Source organism: Erpetoichthys calabaricus, chromosome 16 (assembly GCF_900747795.2).
Source record: "Erpetoichthys calabaricus chromosome 16, fErpCal1.3, whole genome shotgun sequence".
NCBI classification, from domain to species: domain Eukaryota; kingdom Metazoa; phylum Chordata; class Cladistia; order Polypteriformes; family Polypteridae; genus Erpetoichthys; species Erpetoichthys calabaricus.
Genome location: NC_041409.2, coordinates 47,335,497 through 47,357,742, shown reverse-complemented (window position 1 = coordinate 47,357,742; position 22,246 = coordinate 47,335,497). Strand labels below are relative to the sequence as shown.

The 22,246-nt window shown below is 39.1% G+C and overlaps 1 protein-coding gene across 1 annotated transcript in view; it reads left to right on the top strand.

Annotated features, from left to right (window-relative positions):
• LOC114666678 (butyrophilin subfamily 3 member A2-like) overlaps positions 1-22,246 on the top strand; it is a 71,159-nt gene that overhangs the window by 13,057 nt on the left and 35,856 nt on the right. Inside the window, exons 5-9 of the mRNA XM_028821626.2 lie at positions 8-124; positions 2,122-2,148; positions 9,990-10,013; positions 10,130-10,156; positions 11,671-11,697. Coding sequence (XP_028677459.1) covers positions 8-124; positions 2,122-2,148; positions 9,990-10,013; positions 10,130-10,156; positions 11,671-11,697 — 222 coding nt within the window. The remainder of the gene's footprint in view (positions 1-7; positions 125-2,121; positions 2,149-9,989; positions 10,014-10,129; positions 10,157-11,670; positions 11,698-22,246) is intronic.

Here is a 22,246-nt window from a genome sequence, read left to right as displayed (position 1 = left end):
TTTGCAGAGGAGCTATTCCAGAGCTTTAGGGCATGGAAGTCTGCTTTTGTTGTTACACTTTTGTTTCTTCTCCTTACTCTTGGACTCCTTGCTGTTGCAACTGTTTATTGGATGAAGAAAAGAGGTAATGGATGAACTGCATACTTATTTAAAAAAACAAACAAAAAAAAGTAATTTTAATGTGGGGGTCTCAACCTAAGCTTCAGACTTCTTTAACTTAGTTTGAATTCACTCCTTAAGATTGGTTCCCCATGTTTTTTTCTACTATTAAACCAATATGTTTATGGTTTAATTTTTTTGTTCATGTTAGTAGTCAGTTAATAATAAGACAGAAATAACAAGAACCACCAGGTAAAGAGTGAACTTGACTAGATTTGCATTATTCATATACATTTCAGTGGTGTATTTGGGATGAAATAAGAAAGACAAAAGTGAAGGGTTGACAAGTACCATTTTGTGCTGGACCAAAGAAGTGTTTATGATGTTCTCAGAATAGGAAAATCTACAGTATTAGAAATATCTTATGTGAGGGAATGAGAGCACTAGAGATGTTTATTCTAATTACATGCTTTATTACTAGCAATAATTAAAAAAAAACTGTATCTAATGTGTATCCAGCAGGGGGGCGTGAGCTTCCTTGTTGGAATAAGTTCTTCTGTAATTGTGGCATGGTACATAACCCAAAACAATATAGATATAATATAAAAAGGTGATACCCCCTCCCTGAGTGATATAGCGGTAAGAAATCACATAGGAGAAATAACTTTCTTTAATGACGGTTTACGCTGCATAACAGACGAAGGAAGCCATGACAACAACTTTCTTTAATGACGGTTTACACTGCATAACAGACGAAGGAAGCCATGACAACAACTCAGTTCGGGAGTGGGGGCCCGAAGTATAGAGTCTGCCATTTTCGTCGCTGTGTTGGAAGGATTTTCCAGATCGGATGACATTATATCCCATCCGTTTGTTGACTTCAAAGGTGTGCCGGACAATGTTCCAAGGCTTTATACTCTTTCTTCATGTGCAGGCCCCCACTTAGGTGAATCAAGCGGCTCCAAACAAGACAAAGAAGATACAGTTTCATGTTGACTTTGACACACAAAAAATATATACAATGCCGATTTCGCAGTTGTCCCTGTCTTGTCTTCTAATGCTTGCCTAAAAGTTCTAAATGATGGGCCCATGTGTTAAATCTGGCTTTGTGTTAGCTGTGCATGTGAGTAGAAAGAAAAGTAGATTTATAAAATTATATTTGTACAGAGCACAGTGACATATTAAACATATACACTTATTACACCCTCTGAAAAGTGAGTCTGAGACCCCTGGATCAACACCTGGTTCATTAATATTACTTTCAAGTGTTCTACCTGTACCTGTAATTTAGATTCAAAAATTAACTTCAATTTTTATTGCTGATATACTTGTATATGTGAGAAGCCTTCAGTTTGAATTGAAGATTCAGGTTCAGAATAGAACAAACAAGACAAGATAAAATGTTGGGGCACCTGAAAAAAAAGACTTCTTACCAAGAATGTGAATGCAACGAGCATCTTCTCGGACGTGAGTCCTCTTGACCGCCATAATACGGAAGTGGTGGTGGTTTTAAGCCATTCCAGCTTCCTTGTGCCATTGGTGTGATGGCAAAAGAAAAGGAGAGGCATTACATTACAGTGCCAGCTGTCGACCTGGGGTGGAATTACATTTAGACAAGCCTTGAAGTTGTCTCCCAAGCACATGTGTGTGACAGTGGTTAATAGGTTACACTGTTCTATTCTATGAACCAGCATTAATTTGGTGTCTGGCACTACCACATACTTAGTGCTTCCAAATTAAACTGGCATTCAGTTAGATAGAGCTCCATATGTACTAAAAGATACCTGCTCATGATGAAATAGTTACAAAATAGTTACTTTGGTGGCTTCATGAAGAATTTGTTTTATAAAATGTATTTGAAGTGTGCAAATTGTTTTCTGATCTTGCCAACTGAACTGAAATACTAATGTTTCTTATCTTGTTTAAGTTAAAGATTTGGATTATTTTCATTAACCACAATATCTTTGAAGAAGTCATTTAAATGATATAAAAATTGTAAAATGCATTTATTTCTTTCTGCAGGCCAAGAGAAAACAGCTAAACTAGAAGGTATTCCTCATGATTTCATATTTCTGTGTGATTTTTAACATGTTTTTCTTGAAAACATTCTTGTGTCTATCTGTGCACACTGTTTTTTAATGAACCAATTTTTAATACATATTTCTCTTGTTTTGAAGAAAGTGTTTGGCTTGGAACAAAAATATAGCTTTTTAATTAACACACAGAATTTGCTAAGATTTCAAAGGAAAATTTAAGGTAGCACTACATCATTCATAGCCACTCTGTGCACTCTCCTGTTTTTGTGAGCCTGCTGATGTGGCAGTATCCACCTGCCTATATTCCCTTTTTTCTGACTGGCAACTCTAACAATGATTATTTTATTTAGTATACAATGCTTCTGTAATTTTGTGCATTAAAGTAAAAAAGCATTACAGCTCAGTACAGTCTTCTTTCTTCTTCTTTTGGCTAATCCCATTAGGGGTTGCCACAGCGGATCATTTTTTTCCCATATCTTCCTGTTATCTGCATCTTGCTGTGTTATACCCACTACCTTCATGTATTCTCTCACCACATCCATAAACCTCTTCTTAGGCCTTCCTCTTTTCCTCTTTCCTGACAGCTCTATCCTTAACATCCGTCTCCCAATATACTCAGCATCTCTCCTCTGCATATATCCAAACCAACGCAATTTTGCCTCTCTGACTTTGTCTCCCAACCGTTCAACCTGAGCTGACACTCTAATGTACTCATTTCTAATCCTGTCCATCCTCGTCACACCCAATGCAAATTTTAGCATATTTAACTCTGCCACCTCCAGCTCTGTCTCCTGCTTTCTGATCAGTGCCACCGTCTCTAACCCATATAACAATCCTGGTCTCACTACTGTCCTGTAGACCTTCCCTTTAACTCTTGCTGGTACCCATCTGTCACAAATTACTCCTGACACTCTTCTCCACCCATTCCACTCTGCTTGCACTCTCTTTTTCACCTCTCTTCCACAATCCCTGTTACTCTGTAGTGTTGATCCCAAGTATTTAAACTCCTCCACCTTCACCACCTCTACTCCCTATATCCTCACCATTTCACTCTCATTCACACACATGTATTCTGTCTTGTTCTTACTGACCTTCATTCCTCTCCTCTCTAAAGCATATCTCCACAACCTGTTCCCTACTATAACTACAGATCACAATGTCATCAGCAAACATCATAGTCCACGGGGACTCCTGTCTAATCTCATCTGTCAACCTGTCCATCATCAAATAAGAAATGGCTCAGAGCTGATCCATGATGTAATCCCACCTCCACATTGAATGCATCCGTCACTCCTATCGCAGACTTCACCACTGTCACACTTCCCTCGTACATATTCTGTACAACTCTTAGATACTTCTCTGCCACTCCTGACTTCCTAATACAATACCACAGCTTCTCTCGAGGCACCCTGACATACAGTGCATCCGGAAAGTATTCACAGCGCATCACTTTTTCCACATTTTGTTATGTTACAGCCTTATTCCAAAATGGATTAAATTCATTTTTTTTTTCCTCAGAATTCTACACACAACACCCCATAATGACAACGTGAAAAAAGTTTACTTGAGATTTTTGTAAATTTATTAAAAATAAAAAAATTGAGAAAGCACATGTACATAAGTATTCACAGCTTTTGCCATGAAGCTCGAAATTGAGCTCAGGTGCATCCTGTTTCCCCTGATCATCCTTGAGATGTTTCTTCAGCTTAATTGGAGTCCACCTGTGGTAAATTCAGTTGGTTGGACATGATTTGGAAAGGCACACACCTGTCTATATAAGGTCCCACAGTTGACAGTTCATGTCAGAGCACAAACCAAGCATGAAGTCAAAGGAATTGTCTGTAGACCTCCAAGACAGGATTGTCTCGAGGCACAAATCTGGGGATGGTTACAGAAAAATTTCTGCTGCTTTGAAGGTCCCAATGAGCACAGTGGCCTCCATCATCCATAAGTGGAAGAAGTTCGAAACCACCAGGACTCTTCCTAGAGCTGGCCGGCCAGCTAAACTGAGAGATCGGGGGAGAAGGGCCTTAGTCAGGGAGGTGAACAAGAACCCGATGGTCACTCTGTCAGAGCTCCAGAGGTCCTCTGTGGAGAGAGGAGAACCTTCCAGAAGGACAACCATCTCTGCAGCAATCCACCAATCAGGCCTGTATGGTAGAGTGGCCAGACGGAAGCCACTCCTTAGTAAAAGGCACATGGCAGCCCGCCTGGAGTTTGCCAAAAGGCACCTGAAGGACTCTCAGACCATGAGAAAGAAAATTCTGGTCTGATGAGACAAAGATTGAACTCTTTGGTGTTAATGCCAGGCGTCATGTTTGGAGGAAACCTGGCACCATCCCTACAGTGAAGCATGGTGGTGGCAGCATCATGCTGTGGGGATGTTTTTCAGCGGCAAGAACTGGGAGACTAGTCAGGATAAAGGGAAAGATGACTGCAGCAATGTACAGAGACATCCTGAATGAAAACCTGCTCCAGAGTGCTCTTGACCTCAGACTGGGGTGACGGTTCATCTTTCAGCAGGACAACGACCCTAAGCACACAGCCAAGATATCAAAGGAGTGGCTTCAGGACAACTCTGTGAAGGTCCTTGAGTGACCCAGCCAGAGCCCAGACTTGAATCCGATTGAACATCTCTGGAGAGATCTTAAAACGGCTGTGTACCGACACTTCCCATCCAACCTGATGAGCTTGAGAGGTGCTGCAAAGAGGAATGGGCGAAACTGGCCAAGGATAGGTGTGCCAAGCTTGTGGCATCATATTCAAAAAGACTTGAGGCTGTAATTGCTGCCAAAGGTGCATCGACAAAGTATTGAGCAAAGGCTGTGAATACTTATGTACATGTGATTTCTCAGTGTTTTTATTTTTAATAAATTTGCAAAAACCTCAAGTAAACGTTTTTTACGTTGTCATTATGGGGTGTTGTGTGCAGAATTCTGAGGAAAAAAATTAATTTAATCCATTTTGGAATAAGGCTGTAACATAACAAAATGTGGAAAAAGTGATGCGCTGTGAATACTTTCCGGATGCACTGTATGCTTTCTCCAGGTCCACAAAGATATAATTTATCTCTTTCTGGCCTTATCTGTACTTCTCCATCAACATCCTCAGAGCAAACATTGCATCTGTTGTGCTGTTTCTTGGCATGAATCCATACTACTGTTCACTATTCATTACCTCCCTTCTGAACTGAGCTTCCACTACTCTTTCCCTTAACTTCATGCTGTGACTCATAAATTTTATCCCCCTGTAGTTACTACAGCTCTGCACATAACTCTTATTCTTAAAAATCGGTACCAGTACACTTCTTCTCCACTCCTCAGGTATCCTCTCACTTTCTAAGATTTCATTAAACAATCTGGTTTTAAAACTCCACTGCCATCTCTTCTAAACACCTCCGTGCTTCTACAGTTATGTCATCTGGACCAACAGCCTTTCCATTCTAATCCATTGCACTTCCTGATTCATTATCTTCACATCATCCAACCTTTTGTCTCTCTCATTCTCTTCATTCATCAGGCTCTCAAAGTACTCTTTCCATCTTCTCAACACAATCTCCTCGCTTGTGAGTACGTTTCCATCTTTATCCTTTATCACCCTAACTGCTGCACATCTTTCCCAGCTCTGTTCCTCTGTCCAGCCAATCGGTACAGGTCCTTTTCTCCCTCCTTAGTGTCCAACCTCTCATACACCTTTTCTTTAGCCTTTGCCACCTCTCTCTTCACCTTGCGCCTTACCTCTTTGTACTCTTGTCTACTTTCTCCATCCCTCTGACTATCCCACTTCTTCTGTATACTCTCCTGTACTTCCCCATTCCACCACCAGGTTTACTTTTTCTCCTTCCTTTGTCAAGATGTCATGCCAAGCACCCTTCTTGCTGTCACCCTTACTACTTCTGCTGTAGTTGCCCAGCTGTCTGGTAACTCTTCATTGCCACCCAGTGCCTCTCTCAGCTCCTCCCTAAACTCAACCTTGCAGTCTTCTTTTTTCAACTTCGGCTATTTGATCCTTGGCTCTGCTCTCTCTCTTCTCCTCTCCTTGATCTCCAGCGTCATCCTACAGACCACCATCCTATGCTGTCTAACTACACTTTCCCCTACCACCACTTTGCAGTCTTTAACCTCCTTCAGATTGACTCTTCTGCATAGGATATAATCTACCTGTGTGCATCTTCCTCCACTTTTGTACGTCACCCTATGTTGCTCCTTCTTCTTAAAATACATATTCACCACAGCCATGCCCATCCTTTTTGCAAAATCCACTATCATCTGACCTTCTTCATTCCTCTCCATGACACCATACCTACTTATCACCTCCTCATCTCCTCTGTTCCCTTCACCAACATATCCATTGAAATCCACTCCAATCACCACTCTCTTTCCCTTGGGTACACTGTCCATCACTTCATCCAACTCACTCCAGAAATCTTTTTTATCCATTGCACACCCAGTTTGCGAGGCATATGTACTAACAACATTCAACATCACACGTTCAATTTCCAGCTTCCTAATCATCACTCTGTCTGACACTCTTTTCAATCTATTCATATGCAATAATGTATAGTCTTTACTTTAAGATTATAAAATTACAACAAAAGTTCAGAAGCAGTGTCTCTATGTCCAAACAGTGAACTTTGTGAGCTGGAAAATCAGATGTCTCACTCACGAATTAAAGAGGAAGAAAGTATCCTTTCACCTTACAGGTATTAACACCATGATAGTATTTTTACAGGAGACCTGGTTAATCAGCAAGGTTCAGTTTTGGTTGCAAAGGGACTGAACTGGCCAAATATTCCACTCAAGCTGTACAAAGAAAACTAGAGGCGTGTGAATCTTAATTCATAGAACAATTTCATTTGCAGTATCAGATGTAGTATCTGATCCTGAAGGGTGATAGGTGATGGTGATGGGTAATTTATTTAATTATAAAGTGATTTTGATAAATATCTACCCACCCAATGTGGATGATAAGAGATTTTATTCAAAATGTATTTGCATTGATTCCTAACTTGAACACTAACAAAATTATAATGGAGATTTTAATTGTGTTTTCAATCCAGACCTGGATAGGTCTTCAGCTACAGGGGCAACAACATCTAACACTGCAAAAATAACCCCACAGTTTTTAATTGATCATAGCTTATAAGACCCATGGAGATTGCTAAATCTATACTTAAGAACATATTCTTTCTTCTCACCAGTACATCATTGTTACTGAAGAATTGATTATTGCTGTATAGATAACAATTTATTGCCCACAATCAAATCTTGCAAATATGATGCTATTGTTGTCTCCGACCATGCCCCTCTGAACAAGGAGCTCACATCACTCTTCCCCACATACTCATCTCGTAGCTGGCATCTTATTAGGTGATGAGAACTGTACAGAATTAATATCCAACCAAATTGATTTTTTTAGAGACAAGTACATCCTCAGAGGTTTCTGCAGAAATACTCTGGGAAACTTTGAAAGCATTTTTAAGAGGACAGATTATCTCATATCGCTCACAAAAACTAATCGGAAACCAAGAAGGCCTCAGAGTTAATAAATGAAATTACCAGAATAGCTCAAGTACATGCCAGGTCACCAAATGAGGCACTCATTCAGGAGCAGATGGGCTTTGTAATCAGAACTCAACCTTTTGACAATAAAAAAAAAAGAACAACTCATTTTTAAATCACAACATCATTACTATGAACACGGATAGACGGTTAATAAGATCTTAGCTCAACAAATCTACAAGCAGGAAGATTCGCAATGCAATATCAGTAATCACCAACACAGACAGAGACAGAATCATTGGCCACGAAAATATAATGCACACATTTAGAGACTACTGTAAGTCCTTATATTCTACTCAGTTTAAAGAACACAAGACACAATGTGTTTTTTGATACATTATGGATACCACAGCTAGATACTCTCAGTGCAGAGAAATTGAAAAAACCTCTGACACTATCAGAATTACTAGACACTATAAACTCACTTCAGAGTGGGAAAGCACCAGGTCCTGATAGATACCCTCCTCAATTTTATAAAAGAATTTCAATGAAGATAGCGCCCCTTTTATTAGCAACATTTATAGAAGCTAACTTTTTGCCAAGCATTAATTAATGTTTTTCCTAAGAAAAATAAGGACTTATTACAATGTGCATCATTCAGATAAGTCTCACTTCTGAATAAAGATGTTAAGATACTCTCCAAAGTCCTAGCTAGAAGGATTGAGATAGTGCTTCCTTCATTAATATCACAAGACCAAACAGGATTTATTAAAGGTAAACATTTGGCTTCCAATCTTCGAAACCTATTTAATGTAGTATATTCACACATAATGTCCAACACTTCAGAGACCTTATTATCTTTGGATGCCGAAAAACATTTGATATGGTTGAATGGGATTACCTATTTACCAATTTGCATAAATTTGAGTTTGGCCCTAACATACTGTATGTGCATGGATCAAACTACTGTATACCAGTCCAGAAGCTTCAGTTTGCATTAACAACACTATCTCAGACTACATCAAACTAGAACGTGGTACTAGACAAGGATGCCCCTTGTCACCACTGCTGTTTGCAATCGCCATTGAGCCATTGGCCATTCACTTTCTAAATGCATCAGAGATAAAAGGGATTTTCAGAGAAGGACTTGAACAGAAAATATCGCTTTACTCCCCTTCCATTTAGTCTCTTGCACACACAATATATCAGCCTTCCTTGTCATCATCATATCGGCTAACTCTCTTCCTTTACTAGTCATACTGCCAACATTCAAAGTTCTTACCCTCAGTTCCACTCTCTTTATGTTCCTCCTCTCTTCCTACCTCTGGACACGTCTCCCACACAACCCCCGCTTCTACTCCTTCTTCTGCCAACAGTAGCCCAATTTCTGCCAGCACACTGTTGGGTAACAGTACTGGTGGTGAACATTGTTATCCTGGGCCTCGATCGATCCAGTATGGAAATCTGTGTTGTTGTCCGCATATTGATCTGGCAAAATTTTACATGGGATGCCCCTCCTGACGTAACCCTCCCCATTTATCTGGGTTTGGGACCGAAACCAAGAAACACACTGGTTTGTGCATCCCCTGTGAATGATTCACTATGAAAAAGAAAAAGATCTGGGGCACCAGATGGCGATCTCTGTTTAATGTTCAAGTTGGATTTGTTTTAAGAAAGTTCAAATGATAGGTTTTCATGTCACAAGTGACATATAGATTGCGGTTCATCCACCTTTGGCAAGCTTCTGGTCAATACTGACGTTGTGTCTGCAGGTCAGGAGATTCTCTTGAAGGCAGAGGTGGAAGAGGCAGGTTGACCGGCAGAAGTGACATTAGTGCCCCTTGGATAAGTGCTTCTCTACCCAAACGCAAACGGAAACTTTGCTAATGCAGGTCTTACATTCAAATTCTTCTCGGTATTTTTAATCAATCCCATACCCATAAGGCATGTTGTGTGTCTGACAATATACATGTGAATATTAAATAGTGTTTTATTTATATATAACCTGCTTTATTATAGTATTCCGCTTTTTGTGAAAGAAGCTCCATTCCCCAAAAAATGTAAGGCATAATTTGCGCCATACAAAGTTCATCGCAATAACGATTGCAATACATTTCTTTTGTGTTCAGGGTTTATTGATTGCCTTTACATTTCTACTTTAAATATGTGTAATTTTCTTCTTTATTTGCCTTCTTCCTAAGGAAAAGTAAGATAAGAACTGTTAATAAAATTTAGGTTCATCCCTCCCTGATAAAATAATGTATGTAATTAATTAAATTTAATTTAATTTGAAAGTTGGTGTTCAGCTTTTAGTTAAACTTACACAATACTTCTTTTCTCGTTCCTCTTGCAGAATCAGAAAAACTGCTTTTAGAAGGTAAGTCTGATTAAACTAAAAAAAACAGACTGAACATATGCTTGGTGGATCATTTATGATGGACATATTAATTAATATTTTTGTGGCCTAATGCAGTAATCTACTCTCATTTTTAGAGAAAGAAAGGCTCATTGAACATTTAGGTGAGTGTTCAAACTTTTACTATTGTTAAACTAACCTACTCTGTATAGACCGACATTCTAGAAATTGGGGCATTTAAAAGGAAAAGATCTGTATAAAAATAGTTCTGTAAATGATACAGCTTAGACATATTGTTCAAGTACACTTTTTATGTCTTATGTCCAAAGTACTCTATATGTTATACTCTATATGCTATTTTAATAGTAATTTAAAGGATCGTGACCTTGAGCATGAGCACGCATGCCAGGAACGTTGTTGTCATAGTTTCCCTTGAAAAGAGGATAGGCCAGATGAGTAATTCTTAACAAATGTACTTGAGTATTGTTCAGAAACAGGGATATCAAGGCAAGGCAAAAGGAGAGGGATCAGGTGAAATACAAGTTAGGAGACAGATGTAGAGATGGTTGATACAGATTTGCTTGATTTTGGAAACTGGAGGTAGTGCAGGAGGTTACAATCCCCATTAGCTATAGTCAGACTTACACGCTTTAGAGTTAAACTAGCTTATCAAGAGTGGTTTCTGTGTGTCTTTTTCACTAGTGTTTGCCCCCTGTAAAGGTCCTGGGCAGATATGGGGATATTCACATTCTCCTGCCTAAGGGCCATGCAGGTGAGGTTGGTATGGGTGTTGAAAGTAAGTTTCCTCAATGTGACACTAAAGTACAGAGACAGAAAAAAAATAGGAGGCAGCAGAAAGAAGCTATGGCAGTAAAGTAACAGATGCCTGGGAGAAAACACAGGACAAATCTAAGACAGCCTGGAAGATTTATATCTGTGAATTTTCCAGCCGGAACTGGGGACTGTTGTTAGGGACAGGGAGATCTGCTATTTATAGCTCAACATACTTCCAACATGCCTAACCTGAAATGAGAGATTAAAAATGTGTATTTAAGAAAAAAATTTGGATAGATTACTTTGTAGTTTTCATATTTTTCTTCTGAATAATTTCCTGGTAACTACTCTTATGGGAAGAAAATGTTCACTGCTGTGTTCTATGTTTGGATATTTTAATTTAGGGGTTACAATTGAAGACTTAGTCTTGTTTTAAATTATTAGTGTTCTATTTTTTATATATTTGACTGTTATCCTCCATTACAGCATAATGGTTTTGAATCTGTTATCAGTGCAGTGCTCCACCATTTATCGAACCTTTTTTAGTTTTTCATCTTGAAATATTTAATTTCCTGCAGTTCCTCCTAAACAACTAGACTTTTTTCTAATCACAGAGACTGCTTTACCCTTCTTTTACAACCAAATCTGAAGTCTGGAAATATTAATTTATATTTAAAATTTGAAGCTGGAGCTCAGATTTTTGTCATACAGACAATACAAATGTTTCAAAAGTGCTCGCCTAATGCATTGTCAGAAAAAATGCACCTTTTATGGACTAATGTGTAAGAAATTGTGTTTATGATTAATGTGCTCCTACAGATGATATCTCCAACCAACAACATTTTAGGTTGGAGTATAATCAAATACAACAACTAAACTTTTAATTTTCTTCATTTTTTTATAGCATCTGAGTCTGCAAAGATTAAAAAAGGTAAGATGCACAACCCTGAAACAACAATTAAATTTTTATTATATTCAGTCGTCAAACAATGTGAGATGCCTGAAATGTCTGTAAATATTAAGTATGTTTATTGTCATGTGTACATAGTAAAATGAAATGTTTGCTTGGATAGTGTTGTAGATTTCTTTTACGTAATCACTAAATCATTCTGTAAAGGCTTTGTTTCTTTTATTCAATTGATCAATTGGAGGGCAGCATGTGAACTATAGTTCTTCTTAAGCTCTTCTGACTAGACAAAGACATTCCTAAGTTTATATAGGTATAGATAAGAAACAAGTAAAGAACAGTTAATCATTCTGTAAACTCTAATGATCTGGGTTTCCTACAGAACAAAAAAATGGTGAGACCGCCATAAAGAATATTGGAAGCATGCCAGAAATCTACTTGGTCTGCTCAACATAGGCATCCTTAATTTCAATCAGGGCCCAAGGCGGCTTGCTGGCTTTAAATAGAGCAGGCCAAAAATGAAGAGCTGGCAAAACAACTATAACAATTCCAAAAAATATCACAAACACACTACAAGTGAAAGAGTGACAGTGAACCTTCAGCTTGTTATTAAAGGGCAAAAAATGAATCTTTAAAAGTAAAAAGATTTCTCACAAATACTCTTAGCAAAAAAAAAAATCTAAAAAGACCATCAAAAACACAAATGTACTTACCTAAAAATCCAGACGTAATGTCCCAGTGTGTAGGGAGAGTAATCAAGAACAGAGCAGAAAAGTTGAATTCCATCCATCCATTTTCCAACCCGCTGAATCCGAACACAGGGTCACGGGGGTCTGCTGGAGCCAATCCCAGCCAACACAGGGCAGGAACCAATCCCGGGCAGGGTGCCAACCCACCACAGGACACACACAAACACGGGCCAATTTAGAATTGCCAATCCACCTAACCTGCATGTCTTTGGGAGGAAACTGGAGCGCCCGGAGGAAACCCACGCAGACACGGGGAGAACATGCAAACTCCACGCAGGGAGGACCCAGAAAGCGAACCCAGGTCCCCAGGTCTCCCAACTGCGAGGCAGCAACGTTACTCACTGCGCCACCATGCCACCCAAGTTGAATTCCAATAATTCTAAAGAAGCAATAACACAGACATATTGTGCACTCGCCAACACCTAACCTAAACAATGTATTCCAATGAACTTCTTCTTCTTTTTGTTTGTGGCTGGCAAACTAACTGTGAAAGTGCATTACCACCACCTGCTGAACTGGATTGTGAAGAAGAGTCAAAATAGTGAACCCAGTAACTACCATGCACAACCTTCTTCTTGTTGTTGTTGTTGTTCTTCTTCTTCTTCATCTTTTCCCACTTCTGTGTGGGGTTCATGTGCTTGATCAACCTTCTCCATACAGCTCAGACCTGACCCTCCTCCCCAGTCAGACCCTTCTCCTTCATATCTTCTTTTAGTCTACTCATCCATGTTGGTCTCCCTCACTTTCTCATCCTCTGTACTTCCATTCCCTTCACTCTTTGATCCACATATTCATTGTCTATCTTCATCATATGTCCATACCACGTCAACCCACTTTCTTGCACTTTCTTAGATATCTCTCTCACTTTTGTTGTATCTCTGATTGTCTCATTTTTTGTATTCTGTCCTTTTTTGTAACTCCATATACCCATCTCAACATCCTCATTTCTGCTACATCTAACTTCTTCTTCTGTGCTCCCTTTACTGCTCATGTCTCAGCTCCATACAGCATTGCTTGTCTTACCACTGTCTTAAAAACTTCACCTTAATTCTTCAATGACATAAGACACCTAATACATTCCATCCCCTGGAACCCTGCACTTTATGGGTAATCTTTGCATCTAGTTTTCCATCTGGGGTTTACGCTGATCCTAGATATTTAAATGTATCAACTCTATATTCAGTAGCTCTCCCTGCAGTCTAACTTCTAAATCCTGATCATCATTAAACCTCATATTTTGTCTTCTTCCTTTTTATCTTCAATCGTCTATCTTGCAAAGCCCTTCTCCATTCTTCCAATTTCCTCTCCACTACACAATTTCATTAGTAAAAAAGCCTGCCCTGGGAGTTTGGTCTTTCATCCCATGACTCCACGCGATAAATAACCAGATAAAATAGGTAAGGACTTTAAAAAGATTACTGGTGCAGATCTACTCTAACAGGGATATTGTCAGTTACCACAACACTGCTTTTAATCTGTGTCCTCATTCCCTCATATATATTCTGGAAAATCTTCACATACTTCACTGTTACTCCTTTCTCATTCACCTCCAAACCTCTTGACATCATAAGGCTTCTCTAAATCAATAAATGCCATCTATAATCCCTTCTGTTTTTCTCGATGCTTCTCTATGAGACATCGCAATGCAAAGACTGTATCAGTTGTATCTCTCCATGGCATAAAACCAAGCTGCTTCTCCCCTATGATGGTCTCTTCCCTGAGGCTTCCCTCTATAACCCTTTCCCAAATTTTTATTCTGTGTGACATCAGCTTTATCCCACTATAGTTTCCACAATCCTGAAAATCGCCGTTCTCCTTATGAATTGGTACAATTACACTGTTACTTCACTTCTCTCCTCTTCAGAGATCTTCTGCATTAGATCCCACAACACATCTGTTCCCTCTTCTCGTAAACTATTACACATTTCTGCTAATATTTTATCTGGTCTGGTTGTCTTTTGATTTTTTCATTCTTTTCAGTACCCCCTTTACTTCCTCCCTCATTATTCTTGGCACTAGCCCTTCATCTGCAGCTCTATTGTTAAACATGTTCTCTTTGCTATCTGTTCAGTAAACACAATACCTTTGCAGCTTATTTTTAAAACCAAAATACATTTAGTGCTAAATATTCAATCTTTCATGAAATATTTCATTTTTTACTAGCAAGTTCTTCATAACCTAAAAAGATTGAGCTTTTTATTAGACTCGAGCCTTTTTCTTTTATTTTAGCATATTTGCACCACTTTCATCAGCTAATGGCACCTTAGAGCCACAGTAAAATGAACACACTTCAGGAAAATCAGATCATGTTACATTAGAGCAGTGCTTCTCACCAGTAGTCCCCAAGCGTGATTCAAGTGGTCTGTAAGTTGACAGTCATTAGACAATGTGATTTTTAAATTGCACTGCCACCTTTGTTCATTAGGCAGCTATTTAAGCATTTATTTGTAACAATCAAGGCTGCTAGCCGATATTTGTGCTAAGTCAATATACTTGATATATGACAACTACCACCATGACACCATCTAAGTTTAAGGACAGTAACAATATTTATTTCAATTACACAACTTGATGTGAATTTACTTTAAGTGAATATAGTCAATTAATTAGTTTACTATTATTGTTCACAATTGGGAATTTACTTTAATCCAGTCAGCAACGTATAGGAGCCCATTCGTACAAACAAGGCATTTAATAAAATGCAAATTAGTGACATATTTATATAAATAAAAAACAGAATTCTAGAATAATTATTTCGGCAAAATTAATGTACAATCTGATTCATTTTTCTTTTGCTCCTTTGTTATACAATTCTTGAATCCCTAATTAGGATTGCCTACAAAGAGCAAACCCAAATTGATTATTTCACTAGGTTTATATTTTTATAAGTCACAGACAGTCCCCTGAACCAAGCCAGGAATGAAAAATTCTGTACGCTCTCAATATCACATTTAGAATTGTTCTATAGGAAGGGAGCATGCACTGATAGCGTGTTGCCACACCCACCATATGATGAACCACCTGGATTGGGACCCGGGTGACACCTCAGCAACATACTGGAACAGTGTAAGGTTTTTAAGGTGGCTGGAGTGCCAGTCCTGCCACCAACCCATACGTTTTCCCTGATTGTAGGGTTGGATGCAGATTAACGTTATATCCAGGACAAAGAAATTGCAGGTTAAGAGCCCTGCTCAAGGGCCCAATGGAGAAGCTTGTTGAGATATTAATTTCCTCAGCCTTCTCAATAAATAGCTGTGCTGCTGACATCTTGTGGATGTATTGTGGGTTTTCATTACAAGAACAATTTGTTTTTTGTATAGCCCAAAATCACACAAAGAGTACCACAGTTGGCTTTAACAGGCCCAGTTTTTTGTCAGCAACCCCCCCCCCCTCCCCCCCATTGAATGCCTAAGAAGACAAGAAAAATCTCACCCAAAAAAGCCCCTTGTAGGGAAAAAAAAATGGAAGAAATCTTGGGAAAGGCAATTACGAGACAGACCCCTATGCATGTAGGTTGGGCATGCAATGGGTGTGAAAAAATGGGGTAAATACAATACACAAAACAGAACACGAGTAATCCTCTTTATAGAGCTAAATGTATCAATGTCACCTCAAGAATACAATATAAAAGTACAATAGTAATAGTACAAGCTACAAAGCAAAATGCAAGAGTAGATGATATCACATATGAGGATTCAAATTTGTTCAGAGTCCTGGAGATCTCGGCCAACAAGCCACCTCTCTCCTACTGGCTATTCCACACCTGAGTCGGTGCCGGGCTGGCCAATCAGATGAAAGGACTTTTCTACCCAATGATTCCAGTGCTCTTTAATCATAGATGATTTTTCCATAGGCAAGCAAACAACTTGGCAGTACAGCAGTGGCACCAAGTGCCACATATGAACACTGAGAAGAGAAACAGAATATGTGATGGATAGTAACAAATTATAAATACCAAATTACTTATGTTTTAGTGTGAATGACTAGCAACAGAGATGCAGTATGAACATTTAATCAACAGCTCTAGACTGGGTATGCTAAACTGAAGTAGTGAGTCTTTAGCTGAGATTTGAAAGCTAAGACTGAAGAGGCATCTCTTACAGTAGCAGGCAGACCATTCCACAGCTTTGGGGTCCTGTAACTAAAAGCATGTCCTCTGACTGTTATTTTATTAGTTCTTAGAATCATAAGCAGGCCAGTGTCTTGAGATCTTAATGTGTGCTCTGGTTTGTAATCTATACATATTAATAAAAGGCAAAGCCCTCACTGACTCACTGACTGACTGACTGACTGACTGACTGACTCATCACTAATTCTCGAACTTCCCGTGTAGGTGGAAGGCTGAAATTTGGCAGGCTCATTCCTTACAGCTTACTTACAAAAGTTAGGCAGGTTTCATTTCGAAATTCTATGCGTAATGGTCATAACTGGAACATGTTTTTTGTCCATATACTCTAATGGAGGAGGCGGAGTCACGTATCGCGTCATCACGCCTCCTACGTAATCACGTGAACTAAAAACAAGGAAGAGATTTACAGCACGAGTCAAACGCGGGAACGAAGGTAAATGACGTTAATTTTTGAGTGTCTTTTAATACTGTGTAAGCATACATATTAACACATGTGCAATTAAACGTGTGCATTTACGGGGTGATTTCTCAGGCTTAAAAGCTCGCCTTTTATCAAACGCGGGAACAAAGGTAAATGACGTTATTCACTGTCTTTTAATACTGTGTACGCATACATATTAACACATGTGCAATTAAACGTGTGCATTTACGGGGTGATTTCTCAGGCTTAAAAGCTCGCCTTTTACTAAAAAGGTAAATGCAAAACTATTTTCAATCATTCTATGATCTGCTTCTCACAACTGAAGGCACCGTGGCTGATGTTACGTCACTTGATGGCCAACCATAAGCGTTACCTGGCAGGTAACCAGCAACTCACTTCACTCCCTTATGGGAATCGAACCTCTGAGGTTTTCTTTTGTTCTTAATTAAAATTTAAAAGCAATACTTCACCGCTGCTAAGCCCCTCTAGCGCTGACGTCCAAGGTTCGATTACCGTAAGCAAGTGCAGTGAGTGTGTACGCCTGATGAGCCAAGAATAAGGGGGAAAGACGTGTCGCGTACTCTTTGCATTATTTGACAGTAAACTATTTTCAACCATTCTATGATCTGCTTCTCACAACTGAAGGCACCGTGGCTGATGTTACCTCAGTTGCTGGCCAACCATAAGCGTTACCTGGTAGGTAACCAGCCACTCACTTCACTCCCTTACGGGAATCGAACCTCGGACGTCAGCGCTACAGGGAAAGCCCCTAAAATTGCGCCACGGCGTGTGGTTCGTTTATTTGACAACATGTAGATCGGGGTAATTACATTCCGCGCCACGGCGTGTGGTTCGTTTATTCGACAACATGTAGATCGGGGTAATTACATTCACAGCATTCGTAGTCTGATTCACAATCTGATTGTATGGGTGGTTACCTACCAGGTAACGCTTATAGTTGGCCACCAAGTCAGGTCGAAGTGATCACTCGAGTGAAGGCAGCTTCACAAAAAAACAGATCCTTAACAAACTGTTATTAGTATATTTTCCCTCAATTTAAAAAGGCTTTCTTTTCTTCTTAATAAAAATTTAAAAGCGGTACTTCGCCGGTGCGAAGCGCGCGGATTTGACCGACTGACACATACAGACATATTCATGAGTGCAGGTACTTCGGAAAGAAAGCACCATGTAAACCTAAACTTTAAATTAAGTTCATAGACCTACAAAAGGTTGCTATTCATTTGAGGCAAGATTGCTTTTCTTCTGTACAACTATACGTTGCATTCTCAAGAGTGTGCTTGCACGGCTTCGGATATAGATATATATATATATATATGTATGTATATCTATCTATAAATATGTAAGCTTATAAGTACTGCCTTACTTCTCTTTAAGAAAGGAAGATGTAATGATACTTGATTTAAACGATTCCACGTCTTCCTGGGTTTGCTTAGCTTATTGTCAATATACTTTACACCTTTTTTTAAGACTTATTGACTGAAACGGGCTTTCACGAAAAAATTTAGGGCTTTGCTACAGGATACACCCTCCACAAGTTAAGCAAGTAAAAATAAAATATATATTTCTGTTTTATTTAAACCTTTTAAGTTCGTATGCATAGCCCCATTTGGCTGCTTAATTTTTTTTTTCTTTCTTCAGTAATATTTAATCTCCTTAAAGAAAAAGAACATATCCATTTTACTTTTTTTGTATCTCTTTAGTAATATTTTAGTGTAAAAGGATAACCAGTATTTAAACCTTTTATGTTACTTTATAAATTTATTTTACACAATGTTGAAAAATTAATAAGAAAGCTAAATATTTTGGCAGCTGCTGCTTTAATTTTCAATGAAATGAAAAAAGCTCTCCAAGAGAAAACGTCAATGAAGAAGAAACAGTTTGCACTATCTAAAAATGAGAAACCCTCATTTATAAAAGTTTGCTGCAGATGACTTAACTGAAAATAAATGAATAGTTCCTATGTGTATAATACATATTTATCTATTTGACTTATGCCTTTATTCCAGCAACTTGCAACATGTGAGGTACAATTTGTTACATTACTTTTGTTTTTTGCAGCACAGGCAGGTGAAGTGACTTCCTCAGGGTCACACAGTGGTGTCAGTACCAGGATTTGAACTGACAAGCTCCGGGTTTACTGAAATATTACTGAAGAAAGAAAAAAAACGAAAACGGGCAAATAGGGCTATGCATACAGATGTCCGTCCATCCATTATCCAACCCGCTATATCCTAAATACAGGAGCCAATAAGTAGATATGTATATATACAGTATATATATATATATATATATATATATATATATATATATATATATATATATATACAGTAATCCCTCCTCCATCGCGGGGGTTGCGTTCCAGAGCCACCCGCGAAATAAGAAAATCCGCGAAGTAGAAACCATATGTTTATATGGTTATTTTTATATTGTCATGCTTGGGTCACAGATTTGCGCAGAAACACAGGAGGTTGTAGAGAGACAGGAACATTATTCAAACACTGCAAACAAACATTTGTCTCTTTTTCAAAAGTTTAAACTGTGCTCCATGACAAGACAGAAATGACAGTTCAGTCTCACAATTAAAAGAATGCAAACATATCTTCCTCTTCAAAGGAGCAAACAAATCAATAGTGCTGTTTGGCTTTTAAGTATGCGAAGCACCACGGCACAAAGCTGTTGAAGGCGGCAGCTCACACCCCCTTCGTCAGGAGCAGACAAAGAGAGAGAGAGACAGATAAAAAAATCAATACGTGCCCTTCGTGCTTTTAAGTATGCGAAGCACCGTTCAGCATGTCGTTTCAGGAAGCAGCTGCAGCTGCACAAAAGATAGCAACGTGAAGATAATCTTTCAGCATTTTTAGACGAGCGTCCGTATAGTCTAGGTGTGCGAACAGCCCCCCTGCTCACACCCCCCTACGTCAGCGCAAGAGAGAGAGAGAGAAAGTAAGTTGGGTAGCTTCTCAGCCATCTGCCAATAGCGTCCCTTGTATGAAATCAACTGGGCAAACCAACTGAGGAAGCATGTACCAGAAATTAAAAGACCCATTGTCCGCAGAAACCCGCGAAGCAGCGAAAAATCCGCGATATATATTTAAATATGCTTACACATAAAATCTGCGATGGAGTGAAGCCGCGAAAGGTGAAGCGCGATATAGCGAGGGATTACTGTATATATATATATATATGTGAATGTATGTATGTATATATGTATGTCTATATTTATATCTATATATATATCTATACTAATAAAAGGCAAAGCCCTCACTGACTCACTGACTGACTGACTGACTGACTGATTGACTGACTGACTGACTGACTGACTCATCACTAATTCTGCAACTTCCCGTGTAGGTGGAAGGCTGAAATTTGGCAGGCTGCTTCCTTACAGCTTACTTACAAAAGTTAGGCAGGTTTCATTTCGAAATTCAACGCGTAATGGTCATAACTGGAACCTCTTTTTTCACAATATACTGTAATGGACGGCAGCTCGATGGCCATGGGAGGAGGAGTTGAGTGTCACGTCATCACGCCTCCCACGTAATCACGTGAAAAGACTGTGAACGCAGTAGGGACAAATGGAGGAGGAGCTGCAAACAGCGAAGAACAAAAAATTAATTAAACAATTGAGAAGGGAGCGAGTGAAGCATACAAGCATGTTCATAAGGGAAACAAAGCACGGTGTAAAACGTAAGTTTAAATAAAGTTTATAGAAACGCTCCCGCTGCGGATTGCAATAACGTGAAAAGACTGTGAATGCAGTAGGGACAAATGAAGGAGGAGCCGCAAACAGCAAAGAACAAAAAATTCATTAAACAATTGAGAAGGGAGCGAGTGAAGCATACAAGCATATTCATAAGGGAAACAAAGCACGGTGTAAAACGTAAGTTTAAATTAAGTTTATAGAAACGCTCCCGCTGCGGATTGCAATAACATATTCTTGAGATTAAAGTTTAATGAGAAGACACGAGGTATAAATGAACCACACGTCGTAGCGCAACGTTAGGGGCAACAGTTTCAACCATTCTATGATCTGCTTCTCGCAACTGAAAGACGGCACATGGCGGATGTTAGCCCACTTGCTGACCGCAACGTTAGGGGCTTCAACTCTGGCGCTGACGATATTCGATTCTCGAGAGGGGATGCAGTGAGTGTGAATGCCTGATGAGCCCAGAATTAAGGAGAAACACGTGTCGCATACTCTTTGCATTATTTGAAAGTAAACTATTAAAACCATTCTATGATCAGCTTCTGGGAACAGAAAGAGGGCACGTGGCGGATGTAAGGCGACTTCCTGACCAACCACAAGCGTAACCTGGCAGGTAACCATCCATACAGTCAGATTGTGATTCAGAAAACGAATGCCATGAATTTAATTACCACGATCTACATACTGTCAAATAAACGAAACACACGCTGTAGCGGGACAGCTGTGAAAAGCGAGGTTCACAAAAAAACAGATCCTTAACAAATTGTTATTGGTATATTTTGGATCCGTTTAAAAAGGTTTTACTTTCTTCTTAAAAAATTAAAAGCAGTACTTCGCCGCAACGAAGTGCGAGAATATGGCTATATATATCTGCTTCTCACAATTAAAAGAGGGCACGTGGCTGATTTTAGACGACTTCATGACCAAACATAAGTGTTACCTCCCAGGTAGGGTTACCACTTTTAATACAAAAAAATAAGGGACGCATACTGCAGCGGGTGCCACATCCCAGTGCCAACAGTTTGCAGACTCTACTTAAAAGACCCGCCCTCCTCACTGGACAGTTAAAAAGACCAATCAAACTAACGATGACATCAAGTATTACCCAATCAAAAGTAGGAAAGGAGGCATCTTCATAAAATGCGTGTGGGATGATTTGCATGAGACGCTGCTTTAAAAAAAATAAAGGACAAATTCCGTCCCGTATTGATTCAAAACGTGACGCGCAATTTCATTCTCAAATACGGGACGATTCCGTATTTTAAAGGACGGGTAGCAACCCTACAGTGCCAGGTAACCACCCATACAATCGGATTGTGATTCAGACTAGGAATGCAATGAATGTAATTACCCCGATCTACATACAAGGCAAAAGTCTTGCAACATTCAAAGATGATGGCTTGGGATAAGTACACCATAGAACATAAAAGAGCTTATGAAGCCTTGAACCGAAAAAAGCAAGATCTCGGAGATCGTAAAAAAAAAATTAGGAGATAATGTCGTTTTACTCGCTGTAGATTTTAGTCAAACATTACCAGTTATTTCAC